This window comes from Phasianus colchicus, chromosome 6 (assembly GCF_987193195.1).
Source record: "Phasianus colchicus chromosome 6, bPhaCol1.hap1.1, whole genome shotgun sequence".
NCBI lineage: Eukaryota > Metazoa > Chordata > Aves > Galliformes > Phasianidae > Phasianus > Phasianus colchicus.
The window spans coordinates 14811359-14828510 of NC_143441.1; the positions used below are offsets into that span (position 1 = coordinate 14811359).

The 17152-nt window shown below is 36.2% G+C and overlaps 1 protein-coding gene across 10 annotated transcripts in view; it reads right to left on the minus strand.

The window, feature by feature from the left end:
* The window catches only part of RBMS3 (RNA binding motif single stranded interacting protein 3), a 697193-nt gene that overhangs the window by 486410 nt on the left and 193631 nt on the right, over positions 1-17152 (minus strand). For 9 of the 10 annotated variants that reach the window (XM_090142518.1, XM_090142517.1, XM_090142519.1 and 6 more), the window contains one exon: positions 3049-3222. In XM_090142518.1, the coding sequence (XP_089998644.1) occupies positions 3049-3222 (174 nt within the window). The remainder of the gene's footprint in view (positions 1-3048; positions 3223-17152) is intronic. The other variant, XM_090142525.1, reaches the window with a different exon arrangement.

Sequence of the window (17152 nt, forward strand, 5' to 3'; positions counted from 1 at the left end):
CTTCTTGTTTGCTCAAAAACTGCAGTGCACTATTGACTGTGATGATTTGCAGTATTTTTTTTTTCTTCGATAATTCCAAGAGCTGAAAACATACACTGCTTAAACAAACTTCCTGTTCTTGTCTTTCCTGGGGTAGAAAGACTGCTTTTAATCAACAATTGCTGTGCTACTGAAGCGAGATGCAAGCTGTACTGTCTAATCACAAAAAACTAACAAAGCCTTTGGCTCAGAAATATTTTTTAGGACCAGCCTGACTCATAAGGATGTCTTAACACTGCACTCTGTATGATATTTTTTCTTTCATTTAGAAAAAAAATGAATTCAAGGATTTTTTCTGAGTTACATTTGGCCCAATTAACATGAATCTCTTCTTGTCTCCTACAGCTTGTCTCCAAACAGTAGCGAAAAGCAAAGCTTTTCTCTTGGCTTTCTCTCCAGGGACTAATATCTTTAAGTACTTCAAAGCCACATCCAACTCCTTGACATTTGTCTGCCTTGAACTTGCAAAGCGCTCATAAGTTTGTTAGCCTCCAAAGAAAGCATCAAGAAACTACAAGGATCTTCAGACATACTCCATGTGGGAGGTTTTGCAGAAACAGCTTCATACAGCAGTAAAACCTGCATCTCGTTCTTGTGAACTTGTGTCAGATGAGGGCAAATAAAATCCTCTGAAGTATAGTAGATATCCAGTGGAGCATGTTACACTGGGGAGATGTATGAATAAAGGAGCTCCTCCATTTCCAGCTTTTATTGTTGTCGTTTGCCACAGAAGTGTTGATTGGAGCCCAGATTAAATATATCTTACTTGGAAACAGGAATCAGACCAATTCTAACTTTAGCATATACATTGCTATAGATATTCAAACAAACATTAGAGTAGTGCTTTCTTTTGGAAACTTGACCTCCACTTGATGCTGGAGGAGGAAGGAGCTGAGTTTGCTGGTGTGCTTTGCTTTGGCCCCACTTCTGGCCTCAACAATGTAAGAAGAGAGAAGCAAGGAAGGTATGGAGAAAGCACTGCAGTGGAGGCACTGCCGTGGCAGCTAACCTGCTACAGCATCTTACTGCCAGCCCAGTTCCCTACTGAGCTGCACCCCTCTGATGAGCAAGAGCCAAGAAATGTGCTAAGTCTTCTAACCTGTTGAACCCATGAGTAGGATTAATTGAAAATTTCAATTATTTGCCTTGTATTCATCTACTTGCTTTTGTCTTTTCGCATCTGCACACAGATTTATGTAACTCTGGGTATTCTGAAATCTCTAATTACCAGTGATCATATAAATTGACTTTCAGATTGAAATATCACTTCCAATGATTACATATTAAGGTACTCAATAAAACAAATATTGTACAAGTAAAATGATTCCAGTTACCACCATCTCTAGTCCAAACAATGGAAAGAGGAACTGTGGAATTATCCTGGAAGAGAATCCAGTGTTCTGACATTTCAATTTGTAAGGACACAAAGATGTCTCATCTCCATTTTTAAACCCTATTACAAGAAGTATAGCATTCTTCTTGTAAACTCTTTTGTTGAGTACATGGGTATCCAACCTTTCAGTTTGCCTAGGCTGCACTGAATAAAAAGGAATTGTCTTGGGGTGATGTTTTGATTACTGCTGAATGATGGGTGTGTAGTCAGAGCTAGGCTGCTTGTTGGGTTGAATATGCCTTGTTTGGCAGAGTCAAAGCTTGACTCACATTGAGAGTAGTGTTTATTTCAAATGATCAAAGTTAGTGAGCAGGTAATGACTTGAATACACATATTTCATTATGTTAAATTAAATTATACAGGGACTTTTCAGGGACATTATTCTAACCCAGGAAAATATCTGTGCTCTTCTGATGCCATATACTGTCTTTCCCTTCTCAGTAGTTTTTATCTCTTTCAATGACACTGCAATGGAATTAAACAAACAGCAGAGTTCATAGGGATATTTAATTCACTGAGATCTTACCAGCTCAGAGAAGAGATAAGACTTTACAAATGTATTCCTCTCCTTTATTTGAATTACCATGTCAATACATCAGAAAATTCCTAACCCAAACTTCTGGCCAAAAGTGTGTTGTTTGGTAAGGTAGCAGAACTAAATCAAATCACACGGACTCTGCAGCAAGATTGCATTACACATTTTTCCATCTAGAGTAAAAGCTGTTGTTTCCCCCTTTTTCCTACAAATTTGCTAGAGGGTGACAAAACTTCATTGCATAAACATGACAGGATGTTAAGATAGTGTATCTTTTAAGAAGCTCTAACAATATCCAAAACTAAGTTCAAATCCAAGTATTAAAAGAGCAAGAAGAGTGGAGAGTAAAAATGGAAGATTGCTTACACTAGTGAGGTCTTCCCCACTTAAGTCTTTCAAAATCAGGAAGAACTAAAGGGCTCTACTACAGCACTTTGCTACACAAATAGGACAAAAACCACCACTGGCTTTCAGCTGTGGCTCTTTCACGGTTGTCAAATTAAAAAACACAACAACAGTGAGATCCCCTCTTCATTCTTTTTGGTCACCAGTTCATGCAAATTACAGAGAACCAATAGTTTTTGCCTAGCAACAAGCTTGCACATTCACTGCTGATTGTGTTAGCAATAAAGTAGCAAATGCTAACAAATCTAGTGATAAGAAGAGTTGCCCTCCTTCACTGACTCATCCATGCAATTTGAAATCTCTGAACCAAAGAATAATTCATTAATCTAACAGACTCGCTAGAAACAAAAAAGAAGCCATTAATACTACCTTCTTGCAGTGCACATCTCTGACATTGAAACCATGGCATACCACAGTATTTTTATGCACGGAGAGGACTTGCTAAATGTGCAAAACTATATGTATTATTATTGAGCCATTAAACTTTCCCATCTGTTTATGCCTTAGACTCATTCTAATGTTTTCCAGAGTTATGTTCAGTACGTAAGAGCTGTCCTGACTACCAGAGGACAAGAGTGCCAGCAGAGCATGCTGAACCATCAATCCCTGAGCCTGTCTACCTCCCAGGGAGTCATACAGCTCATTCAGGTAGTTGCAAAAATAGTTCATTACTTACAGTAGGATGTCCAGCGCAGTAGGTGTAGCTAGCATGGGACTGGTAGTGCAAGCTTGCTCTCGGGAAGGTGTATGTATTCCAAGCAGGTTGGCTGCTATTCCACTGGTTGCTAAAGCCAGGGCTCATGGTCACTCTTGATTTACTGTTTTGGTACGTTCTCACTGTAGAGCTAGACTATCAAAAAAGAAAGAAATGCAATGTAAAAATAACTTTTAAGGTAGAATACAAACAACACAGCTACACATCGTTATTCTGCATAAACATTGTGCTACATAGTGTGGAACAGACTTCTATTATTTCTGTAAGGAACTAGAAAAAGCAAAAATTCAACTTCTTCAAAGATACCGGTAAAACGCTCATCAGTGAAGGCTATTTCATGGTAAATGACAATTTGGGGGCAATGTTTAGATGTCATTCAAGATATCAGGAATCAATCTGGCAGGTAGGAAAGATCAAACCTTTACAAAACCACCCTAATTACAAATACATAATAATCTAAACTTCACAACACTTTTGAATTAATTTGAAGGGGAAAAAAAAAAACACCAAATTTTAATTCCTTTTTTTTTTTTTTTTTTTTTTTTTTTTTTTTAAGTTAACTCAGTAACTTCAATTGAAAACGTCCCAGGCTGCAAACATCACCACCTACATTCTTTCTGCTTTCTCTCGCTTTGCTTTATTTTAGCTGAGTTTTTCACCTTCTGCTCCTCATTTCGTGAAAACCAAAACAACAAAAAGCCAACAACAAACAAACAAAACCCGATAAGTACTTGTACTGATAGGACAGTTAATTAGTGCAGGAAAAAATAATCACTTATCAAATAAAAACAGAAGATGCATTCAACGTGAATGCAGTTTAGCAGATATTTATGTTGCTTTTGAAAGACTTAAAGATGCATTTTTTCTCAATATTCCCATTCCACCTGTGTGTTTCAGTTGTTTTTGCTGTTTTTTTTTTCTTGGCAAAGGTGTTCTCAACATCCCATGCAAAGTTACACCATCACCTGTAATTATTATAACCCCAAAACTGTGTTTTTTAAGCTTGCCTTCATCTCAGTAATATTACAGTGAAAGCTTTATAAATACAAACACAAATAACACTTCTCAGAAATCCTTACAAATGTTCATGTTATTAAATTGATGTAATCAATTTCAATAACTATATTCAAGAATGAGGCTCTCTCTATTTTTATCCTCCTTTCAAAGACAGCTTTTCTATGAGATATACATAGCTGAACCATATATCGATACAGGGCACTATTGAACACGGTGTTTTACACAGCCCAAGTCTATACTTAGCCCTGAGTGATAACAAGATAAAAGAAGAACAGAGTCTGATGCAGAAACAGAGAAAGCAGCTTTGTAAATCAGCATGACTTTCAGTTTCATTTCACTGCTTCAGCTCAGTTTCTCTGGGATAGGATTACTGAAATGGAAGGAAAAAGAGAGAGAGAGAAAACTTAACAAAAGGATTTAATAACACATTTGATGTATAGTATATTTTATATAATGCATGTATATTTCACTTACGTATATAAACGTACAATCTTTCCAGTTTTTATACTATGTTTAGATGAGCTGGTTGTAGAAACTACGACAGCAGATGCCACACTGGCATTTGCTGAACATGCCAAATTTGTTTCATTTAATTTTCAAAAGCTTACATAGACAAAGTTTGCCTCAGATATCAACTGCTGTATAAACTTGAAGTTCAAGAAAAGGCCAAATGACTTCCTGCATGTGTTTATTTCCTGTACCGCCGATTAGGAAGCCTAAAAAGAGCAGTTTCCGCTCAACAGTTCTCAATATCTGGACAGATTCGCCTCCCGCCCCCACCCCTAAAGTGAAGAATTCCTGCGGTGTGATTTCTAAAGATTTAAGTTACGACTAGATGAACACAAAGCGTATGAATGAACACTAAAACCCACACTAAACTCTCATTAGTCACTGTGTGTGACAAGTGGTTACTTTGTTCTTACAAAAGGCTCCTTACAAAAAAAATCTGCCCCTATAGTTAAAGGGGCTTATTTGAAATAAATCTTTTTGTATGAATTTAAATCATGATATATCAAAGGAAAGAGTCTATGGCTGCAGCTAGAGGAAAAAAAAAAAGAAGGGTTTTAATGTGTAGTGGTGTTTTTTTTTTTCTTTTCTTTCTTCCCCTTTTACCCTCTTTCCCCAAGGAGCAGAAACTGTATTTTCTTTCCTTTGACGTTCTACTTATCTTTCAGATCACTCCTCAAAGACAAATCTCTCTTTCTGGGTCCTGGCAGACTTGCTTCTACATCAGAGATGAGGGCTAGGTTTTGTTTTGGACAGATCAAGCAGAGTTTTAGTCATAATGTTCTACTACACGTACATTTCTCCCCTTTATAAACATCAGGTATTGAAGTGTTGCTGCATATTAACTCCTCTTGAGGAGTCTACCCCTGGATGAATACTGTATCCTGACAATAGCTCTGTTCCTTCCTATTATTTCTCATATGTTGTGTTGTATGTATCAGTGAAAATACCTCTGGCTGATGAGATGTGAAGGCGCATGCTAGCTGTGGTGATTGTTATTCACCTGATTATGTCCACCTGTGCTCACATGTCTCACCAAACACATTCCTGTCTCTACCCCCACGCAGGAGGCACAGATCAACCTCTCACGCTACATACGGGCACAGAAACAAACCCCGCTGCTCCTTTGTGCTCTTCCACCCTCTCACACGGCACAGTGAATGTCTGAGGAGCTGTGTGCCGCCAAGCCAGGAGAAGCCATACCAAATGATGTTCCTTCCTGCCTTGAAGGAACATGGCCTGTGGAGAGAACCTGTGCTGGGACGGCGTGAGCAGCCCCAGGCAAAACTAGGTCTGGGAAACAGGGCTGGAGATGAAGTACTGCTTGAATTTGTTTTTGTTCCTCTACTACTTGGCAGTGGACTAATTAATTTTCACCAAGTTAAGTCCTTTTTATACGATAGTAATTGGTGAGTGACCTCCCTGACTTTATCTCAGCGCAGGAGCTCTTCCACCTTATTTTCCCCCTCTGCCTTTTTGAGGAATTTAGTGAAAGAGCAGGTTGGTGAGTATCTAACAGCTAGCAAACATCAACTTGTCACAAACTGGCCAGTTTTGTGACAAACAAGATTTGATTCAACATTTGAGAATGCACCCCCCCCCCAGCTCCACAAATTACTCAAAAAAAAAAAAAAGTTACCACCTCTCCCCACAGTTTTGTCTTATTTACATCCCTTTAGGTCATCAGTGGTACAGCACTTGGAACCACCTGATCAGCTTTTCTATGAAAGTTTCTGCAGAAAACTATCAGACTGTAACTAAACAGAAGTTTGTCATCCTTGACTTACCAGAAACAACGAATATTACAAAATGAGAGATTTCTTTTCCTTGAGCAAGTCAGTCAGGTACCGCTAAACTCTTAAAGTTGATTCAATCTAAAATTGAGATCAGTACAATTTAAATATCTAAGCCTATTTTAAAATAGGAACCTTTTTATCTGTTCCTTTGTTTCTCTGGCTTATAGGTATAGGCAATCTTTTCTAAAAAACTTCCAGATAACTTTTTTTTCCTCATGTTTACAAAAGTTTCGACTATTTTTAGACATAAGCATGAGGAAAGTACGAAGTACTATTAGAATTAGTACTATTTCTTGAGCTTAACTGCTTCCAGCTCTTAGTTCTTTTAATGGCTGATGTGTGAAGTCTAAGAGTGGAAAACCAGAACATAGTATTTATGGACAACTTTTATCTTTAAAGCACCACATGAACGCTAAGTAGTGGCAAAAATTTGACCGGTGTAACATTTCCAGCAGTAGACATTAGAACTCTCTGCAACTCCCACCTATTTGCATCTGAGTAATGTATACCACTGACCAGGACTAAGAAACATAAATAGTTCTGATGGAAACTTAGAAGTCTTCATGTAATCATACACACGATCTCTTTTTCAACATAGCAATATTCTGCAGAAAACTAACATCTATATGTCCTAATTCTGAAGTTCTATGTCACTTCAAATGCAAGACTGCATCTATCAAACATCCTTATGACAAATATTCCAAAATTATTCTGCCTTAGCTTACCACTCTGCTTGCAATGTCTTTATATATATATATATATATATATTTACAAGTAGGACTAAAGGGGTGTAATACAAAATTCAGCCTCCCACTACATCATCTTTTAAAGACAACTTCCCTGAGCTGTGATGTCATTTTCTCAGCCCACATAATTTCAGCTGCCTCCAGCCCCTTGGATTTTGATTACTTCCATTATTTTGATGGTTCTTTCTTCATCTCTGTCCTTTCCTTGGTGGCTTTTTTGGTTGTTGTTTGTATGGTGGTTTTTTTTGGGGTGTGAAAGGAACTGTGTTTGAAACAGCATCCACGTACTTCCCCTTGTCCCTCCAATATTCTATTTTGGATGTTAAAGTGACTACAAGAGCTGAGTAAGGCTAAGCAGAGAAATACCTGTGCTGAAGACGCTGTTTGCTAGAACTCTACGTGCTTGTATTTGGATGAGACGGTGATGCAAGGCACAACCCTGAGCTCTTAAAAGTTTGGATGCTTTATAAAATAGTACTATTTCCATAGAATTCAAAATTTTCCTATAATCAGAAAGAGTCAAAAATGAAAAGATCTGCCCTAAAACATTATTGCATAAGCTAAAATGATGCGTTTGTTTTCTTGCTCAGAGAAAATATGAAACTGGCAAACCAAATCTGAAAATAGTTCATCACAAAATCCACCTGAGAGATCTTCAAGACAGTAGTAATTGTGAAACAGAAGAGAGAGAATATTTTTGGTTTGTTTTTGTTTTCCTTTTTTTTTTTTTAATTTTTTATTGTTATGAAAACTAAACAGTGCAGATATTGCAGAAAATAATATGTATTTTCTCAGTATGAGGAAAGGGTAGTTTTGTGAGGCTAATTTTCCAAACATAATGTTTCACTTCACTATTTCTTGCTAATCTCCCATAGTCTAAAGCAGATTCCTTCTGTTCCAGTAAGAACTGAGATGTTAATAATTGGCCAGTGGCAAATTTTGAATTGATCAAGTTTGTCTCACAACCTTTATGAAAAAGCTTTAGAGAGATGACCAAATTTTAAGATAAACATTGTTTTTCCAGACATGGGACTGGAACTCAATACATTATACCTGGAAAAAACAGGACAAAATGAGAGAAATGGCATTCCATTGAAACCACAGAGAAATGGTGAAGTAATATTTCATATCTCAGCATACATGTAAAGCTACAGCTCATCCAGTGGGTTCAAGAGCAACAGGTGCGAGCCTACAGCAGGTCAAAACACAGAGGGTCCAGTCTATCTGTACTCCCCCTTCTCTTGCTCCCTATGAACAGCAGGATCCCCTTAGACAAGACTAATGGGTCCTAGGCTGGCCAAATACAACAGCATAACTGAATTCTCTAGAGATGGTGCCCCAAAGAAATGCAAAGCTGAGAGGATTTTTAGGATAGATCTCAAAATATCTAAATAACTCCTGAGAAATACATTCTAGGGAAAAGAAAAAAAAAAAGGAAAAAAATGAAGGCAGTCATTGTTACGTTTCCCCAGAGTTCTGCCTTGAAAACAAGATATATATGGTTTTCACACTTTTCTGGTTAGAGTTGCTGTCACTTCCAGTGACTCAATATTGTAATTTACATTGTTCTTTTAACCGTTACTTGAATCCTTAGAGTACTTTTTCCTGTGCAAATTATGAAATACTGATCCTGTAGTTACAGAGAGTGAGCAGAGGAGCTGAAAATACACAAAGGTATCACAGTTCCAGGAAGTGGACATGAAGAGCCCAGTTTTTGATTGCCATACCATCCATATCAGTGCCAAGAAGCTTTGAACTTACTGAAAGTTATGTTTTGCTTATTTGATCTGAATTAGGTTATTTGTAAAAAGTAAACTGGGAGCAAAAGCTGCATTGTTAGGCAGAATTCATATGGAATGCCTTGATTCCAAGTCCCCGCTTTGAAAGGAATAAGGATATAGAAAATGTCAAGGTTTCCCCTCTTCAGATTATTATTTAATCAATCTATTGTGAGAAATTTAAGTCATACCAACCTTAGAGGGACACTGAATATGACCCTTTAATGGTAGGTTGTTAAGTAATTATCTTCTGAATATAAAACGCAGTGGCAACCCTTAAATTTACTCCAGCCTTTTTTACAACTCCAAGGTGGCAATTTGAAACAGTGAAGCATTATGTTAACCCAAGAAGAGCATGGCCTAAATATTCCTAGCCAATTCTGGCAAGAGCAAGTGCTTATGAAGATGCAGTCACAGTTGATCCGCATGTGCTGCACAGGTCTGATTTTGAAAGAACTCACGCACATGAATCAGTCACTCAATAAAATATATTCCTTCAATTGTGCACATATGTATGGAGTGCCTAGAAAAGAGTATGCTCTTCCACCAGAAGATGGAGAGCACACAAGTGACAGAGGCAAATGTCTCAAAGGGACAAAGAGTTCATGCCAGACAAAGCCTGATGCTGAACACCAATCTTAAAAGAAAGTCTTTATTACATACAAAGCCCACCATCTTAGGTCTCTGATCTTAGCAGACCTCTGCAATAGTATTTTTACAAGATCTGAGAACTCTTCTGTCATCTATGGTAACTGCCATACATTGAAGTCTTTCCTGAAAACTGCACAGCAGGACTCAGGACTTGTAGCACTCCCCGAGTAAAAGATAGGACACAAATGGACATTGCAAATATTTAAGCAGCATATTGAAAAATATTTTAACATGTGACAGTCCCTAAGATCACATTCCCAGGCACAGAGGGCTCTCATACCCCTTTCACCATAAGTCAATGAACCATTTTTACCTACATCTTTTATTTTTTTTTTTTTTAACATGAAATGTACTGCACACTGAAGCAAAAGTTTAAGATCTTTACTGATTAATGACTGATTTTAGCACTTGCCTGTCTGATAAATTGGGACTTTTTACAGACAGCTATCATCTTTTGTTAAACTCATTAGTTTTTTGATACTTCAGAGGGAAAAATAATTATTTCACTGACACTTGAATTCCCTTTCCTTTTATTGTACCCAGAGGTGTGTTTCACTCTGTTCTGCAGTATCTTAATGTTTTTTTCTGATATATCGGTTTACTATATGTATATTGGAGTTATTCCCTGAACAATAAATCAACCACTGTCTTGGATACAAAATTATTTTCCTCGCACTAGATCTAAGATGTACAATGTTTTTTAGACAATCCCAAGAGTAACACCTGGCTGACAATTTAAACAAGTCTGCAATATTAACTGACCAAAGCCATCCAGACATGCTTACCAGGGAAGAAGGATGCTTAAGAACAACCAAAAAAATGCCCATGGCACTAAAGCACTTCTATAATCCTACCAAATGAGAAGAAGTCAGATTTCTTTCCTCAGTTAGAACAGACAGAGCATTGATTCCAACATCACATGCATACTACAGCTCTTCTAATCCACAAAATGCTTACTTTACCGAACACGCCACAGTTGTGAAGTGCATTTGGCCACTGGGAAGAATTCTATAAATCCTGCAAAGCTACCTGATGTACCACTCTACCGCTAACTCATGTGGATGGACCTGCATGTTTTTGCAAACCTCACTGAGGGATTAGGACATTTATCAAAGCTATGATTTCTTCCCTGCAATGCTATATCTATTGTATACTAGGAGTCTTGCAGGTGCATGATTTATCTGTCCTGTCTTTAGCTACAATACCCTGCAAACAATTTTTATTTTGTGCTGGGGAAACAAACACTCCTCCCATAAATTGTTTTGCTGCTGACTGGGGAAAAGGCTCCTGCTCTCTTGACAATAAAACTACTTGTTTTCTCTGACCATGGAATAATAATTCCAATCTGAAGTTCAACAATTAAGTAATATGGGGGAAAATATTGTTTTTTCCTCAGTATAACGTCTGAACTCTTATTTATTGTTATATAAGCATTGACATATTTGATTACTTGAGGGACATTACATACAACACAGCCATTGAAATTTTAAGTGAAGGAACAAAAAAAGAAGGAAGCGTCAAAAAAATTGAACAGATAATGTTCTTTTTTACAACAGAAAAAAAATTAATATGATTTTTGTTACCAAGATGATTCAGTTTGGCTGAATTTGTTCTATGAACATTTTAAGAAGTAAGGAAGCACACTCGATATCCAGGAAAACCAGAAATGAAGAGCATTCTCTTACTCAGTGAAATTATAGTCAAGTCTACAGGCCTTTCACTCAAGTTAAATATTCACAGAACCATATATATTGTATATGACACATTTGAATGTAAAAAGGCTAATATTCACTAGCTTTTCTAGTACTCAGCAAATCTCTTAGAAAAGTAATAGCCTAACCATTCCATGCCTTCAGATATGAAAAATAAGGAGAAAGCAGAATGAACTATAAACAGAAGAATAAAATAAGAAAAAAGAAGTATCCAAGATCAGCTCTCAGGGTACTCAAAACCGATTTCAGCTACCCCAGATATCTATCAAGTAACAAATACAGAACAGATGAACATGCATTCAGGTCTACAGAGCTATCTAGAAAAGTCCCTTTTTTTTCCCTTAAGCTTTAGTCATTCACGCTAAAGAGAGAAAGATACCACTAATTAATTAACAGGTATAAGACAATTATAACTGGGAAGTTGAGTATAAGCCATTTGAATTCAGTGTAGCAACGACTAGTTTTCCAGGATATGACAGTACAAAGGTACAGATTTCATGAAGAAGTCAGTAAATGCCAAGAAAATGACATTGAAATCCCCAGTATGAAAGACAACTTAAGGGACAATGTTTTAAGGCAAATTAGCTGATGGGATTTTGCTTTGTTTTGCTTTTATTCCTCTGGAAAAGAAAAGCAACAAAAGAGTACTACAATCTAAATAATCCTGTAGATTATTAACATGTTAAACACTGTTCTCTCCTGCATGTGTCTACTGTGCACGGTGTTATCACATGACCAGATCAAAAAAGAAAACTTCCCTCTAGATAAGCTCAATCAAATGTTTCTAAATATGTAAAAGCATTTACTTACATGTAGGCACGTAAATGCAAATAAATATCCCTCCTCTCATAGTACCTTCCCTTCAAAATATAAAAAGCTCCAATCTTCTCAGTAAAGATCACAAGTCCTATTGGCTGACTGGCATTTTGGCCATGTTACAGCTATTTTAGATTAGTGTGCTATGCTTATGAATTAGCAACCAAACAAGTCACCACTAACAAAATCAAAATTACTTACATTTTAGTAAGTGCCATGCAGTAAGGAAATCACACAGACCTGAAAAAATTGTCAGCTTTCAAGAGACTACAATGCTGATAAGAAATCATCCCAACAGATTACACACTGAGGGGCTCAAGGTGGAAGGCAGAGATCTTTAGAATCCTGGTGGATCAACAGAGAGGAAACCATGGAACCTCAAGAAACGAAATCCAGCTGAGCTCCACAGAACCTGGCATGCAGAGATGCACATAGACAATCTTTGCTTAGGAGATACCATCAGCTAGGGGAATAACTCAGCACAGAAAAGCCTATGGGATTTTTCTGCTCCAGGCTCAGTAGTATCAAGAAGATTCAGCTATTTCCCATTGAAGTTTATCATAAATATGACAGGAAGGAAGAAAAAAAAAATAATAATGATGGAAAGCTCTGCTTTTTTTGTTTCTACTGCTGTAACCATAGCACTTTTTCTTTTCCCCAGAAGTTTGTCTGGGCTCTTAGGGGTTTGTCATCTCAATTTTAAAATGGAAGTACTGCAGTCATGTCCAAGTTGCAAGAAGCAGATGAGAGACAAGGAGCAGAGACAGATGACAAGAGAAGAGATGACCAGAAGCCACAGCAAGAGGCTCCAAGAATAAACAGATGCTACCTTGTCTCATCTGTGTTTTCTGTTTTGTGTTTCTGAGCCTACTTCTCAAAAGACAAGACGTGAAATGAATGCAGATGGAGATTTATGTCACATTTTTCCCAACTGGTTTTAAAACTCTGCTTTGTGAATACAATCTTTTCCAGAGCTGAGGACTGCATTTCCAAAGCCTGAGGTTGGATAGAATTTCTTACCATTCTACAAAGACAGTGGTCTAAAAATGCTAGAGGATTAAAAGCAAATTAAACTAATACAGTTACCATAGAAATTTCTTCTAAAAGTTATATTTAAAATTTCCTATTTCTAAGTCAGTAGAAAGTACTTCGCAACCCCGTGCTCAGAATACAGATTTCAGGAAAATTTTCCATATAGCATATTCAGTTGTAGATTGTATTTATTCACTTATACAGGTATCATTGCCTTATGACAAAAACAGGAAAAAATAGTAAGGCAAACAAGATTTGTACAGAGGCTCACCACATCAGTTACGTTATTATCTACCAACAGAGTTCTGATTCATCAGTGGGAATATCTATGAAGACTGCTAAAAGAGATTTTTAGAGATACAGTATTTGTTCAGATTAAAACATATTTCTAAAGCTCCAAGAATCACCTACACTTTGCTTCATTATTATTCAAGTGCAACTTGTAGTATGTAGTGAAACATTCTATAGATACCAAGACAGAAAATTAATGGGTATAGCTCTAAAAGGACAGCGAATAGTGCATATTATGCCTGAGGGGAAAAAAATGTACTTCCACCTAAAGAGGAAAACAAAACGTTACCATTAGCTCTGAAGTCGGCTTCCTGAGTGACCCAAACTTTCCAAAGCTCTTTCCCAGACTCTGGAATGGCAGTATTACTGTTTCCTCTTTTATAAACTTCAGGAAAGGGAATGATATTTACTCTCCACTTCTAAGTCTTACATCATCATTATTCTACCAAAACTCACATGAAAACTTAAATGGATCGCTACAACTTAATGTTATCAAAAATAGTGTATTGACTAGACCAGCTTTCAAAAACTGCAAGCCCATCCATAGTGTGCTGTACTGTGCTTGCACCAGCTCCACTGCCCACAGATGAGAGCTTAAGAAACAAAGGATCTGTGGAAACCCAAGAGGAAAAAAGAGGGATAATAAGACAGGCCCAACTATAAAATCCTAACCATCTCCAGAGGAATTCTTTGTACTTGCCAATTTGCCAATCCATGGAAAAGAGGAAAAAAAAAAAAAAGTTTAATACTCCCCAGTCATGTTGAGATGTTGGACCTCCAGAAATATCTGAGAAGCCAGAAACTATTGATAGGACAATGGACGTGACTAAGAATTGAAAGCCAAATATAATACTAAATATAATACTAAATTTGGAAACAAAATAAATAAAACTCTTAAGCTAATTCAGGTTCAAGATACCACTGAAAGAAATTTGGATGATGGGAAAAAACGAACCTCCAAATTACAAACACTTGCAGCAACTTCCTTACGAGTGTTTCTTTTTTTCTAGTCATATAATAGAATGTATATAATATATAGAATGTATATAATACCGAATATAATAAAGAATGAAAGCTATTATAAATTGGAAGAAACACAGCAAAAGATACTAAGGGTCTTCCAGTAATTCATGTAAATACATGTAAGCATAATTAAATAAAACAAAGACAAGATACTAATGACATTTAAAGTACTCTGCCAATAGATTTCAGGAAGCTAATAAAACCATTAGCAAGGTGGATGGATTTAACAAAACTAAAGCACATGCTAAAACTGAAGATAGGGAAAATAATATGGGGAGGACAGACAGTTGATTAATAATAATAGAACTTCATCTCATTTGTCTGTGTATGTTAACATGGGAGGTCAGGTGGGAAATGCTGTGAAGCTGTTCTTTAATTTATAAAGACAAAAATGAGAAGTTGTTACATCTTTTTGTTTATCTTTTGTACTTCACGTTTTAGAAGAAATATCTAGAAACACTAATTTAAGGGGGAAACTTCATTATTTTTTTTTTTTCAACTGGTTGTTGATAAGAGTTTTATTTTATGTAACATGAATGAGGAAGCTCACAGAAAATAAAGATACCCTATAGCTTAAATATGGAAGAAAACCTTATCTCATATTCTATAGAGTGAATATATTTATGTTCCCAGATCTCTAATTTTTGAAATATCTGTTTTAGACTCTCATTACACTCAAATCGTTCGCAGATGTTGTGGCACGATTAAATATTTTTAGATAAACCACTCAAATATTTGATGGCATTGTCAACCTGTTAACAAAATGTAAGTTACAAATTAGACACTGAACGGATGCTAAGACCACCAAGATCTGAGGTTACCAATTGTTACATCTTCCTCAGGAAATACATATTTCCTAACTAGACTTATCCAACAAGAATGATAAACGTGGATCAAAACAATAAAAGATGTATATTCTTCTTTGCTATTGCCAGATCTGAGACAGAAATGGCTTAATTCATAATAAATTCTCAAGATAAGTTATTTGTTAATGCAAAACAATGGGTTTATACAGAACTATTTTTATTTTTGAAAACTTAATTTTGAAAAGCAGAAAATTTCACTCTAAATAGATAGATAGATAGCTTATCCTCAAATTTAAGATGAAATACAAAGGAATTTAGTTGCCTATATACGGTAGAATTCAGTTATGGCAACACAACTTACATGTGATCAGTTCATGGATCAAGTCTAGATGAACAAAGAGCAGCAAACCTCTCAGATGAAGCAACAAAAATGCTGTTTATCTGTTTCTTTAACATCAGAATTATACAGTTTGACAAGACCCTGATAAACATTCATCTAAAAATATAGATAACTTTATGAAACACCTTTTAAGTGATAGATGTTTATTCAAGATGCTAGGTGCCCTTCCATCAAGATCCTCATGCATATATGTAACTGTAAGCACACGTGGAAGTCTGTTCAGGCCAGTGGATTCATTATATTACTAGAATTATTCACAGATTTTCATTTAGGAAGCTTAAATATCTAACAGAATTGTATCTGTGCTCAAGACAAATATTGTATTTCTTTGCAAGAAAAAATACATGGAGACTTAGATACGAAATGGGAGATTTTGTTGTTTGATGCAGGCTATAAAAGAAGACTGGGAAGATTAATACTCTCTGGGAAGCATATTCCACTCATTATCTATAGGATATCTTGCACCTTGTTCTGAAGCATTTAGCAATGGCTCATGGAACAAGAGATGTTTAATGGTCTGATATGGCCTTGCTGCATCAATCACTGTGATACAGCAGTCAAAACCAGAGGGTGCATATGGCCCTGTTTGATCTTTACAAGAGAATTCCGCTATGCTAATCACTAAAACAGATTGTAAGGATTGTTCATTTATCTCTCTTGTGCATTTTATTACTTAAAAATCAATCAATCAATAGTTATCGTGCAAAAATTTCTGTATTTCAAGGAACTCAGTAGTGCTTGTATGCACCCACCACTCTGTGTACTGGTGTTTCAAATTGTTAGAAGCCCTGTTGACCTTTTTCTTTTAATAAACACATTTTTTTTCTTACAAAAAATACACACATTCATTATGTCCCCTAGTTTCTGGAAAAAATATTATTGTGGCTAAAGTCTACAGACACAATGTTTAACAACAGGAACAAACAATTGAAGTATGTAAATGTCTCGCTTTTTTCTTCAATACTCTTATACACAAACATTCTTCTATTTGTATTTACTTTCTATTCGGGTTGGTTGTCCAAAAGATGATCGACTTTATCTTTTTTTAAAACAACAACAACAACATATCTTTTAATGAAAAATGATGAACAAATGCAAAAGAAATGATTGTGTGATTTGAATCATAACACCTTTCCTGCCTTTAAATCTTCAAGAACTTGCAGACAAAGTAAGCTTAACTTGTAGCTAGGTGCAAAGTTATGAACAACTTCAGATTATTTGTTAAAATCTTAGGTACTTCAGTGAACACATTTTCCATTCCTCTCTTCACTCATTTGCACATGCTTCTGTGAAAACTTTTTCACTTTTCTCTATTCAGAGATATTTTTTAACAGTTTTAAGTTTGGTCAATACATGAAGAATTCTCACCTGAAAATTTATCCCCTTACGATTTGACTTTCATAAGATAAATTGCGAGTTAAAGCACAAGATTTAATTGGTTGTAAAACACTTTAAGATTAATAACAGCCAACAAATCTTCAGTATCCAAA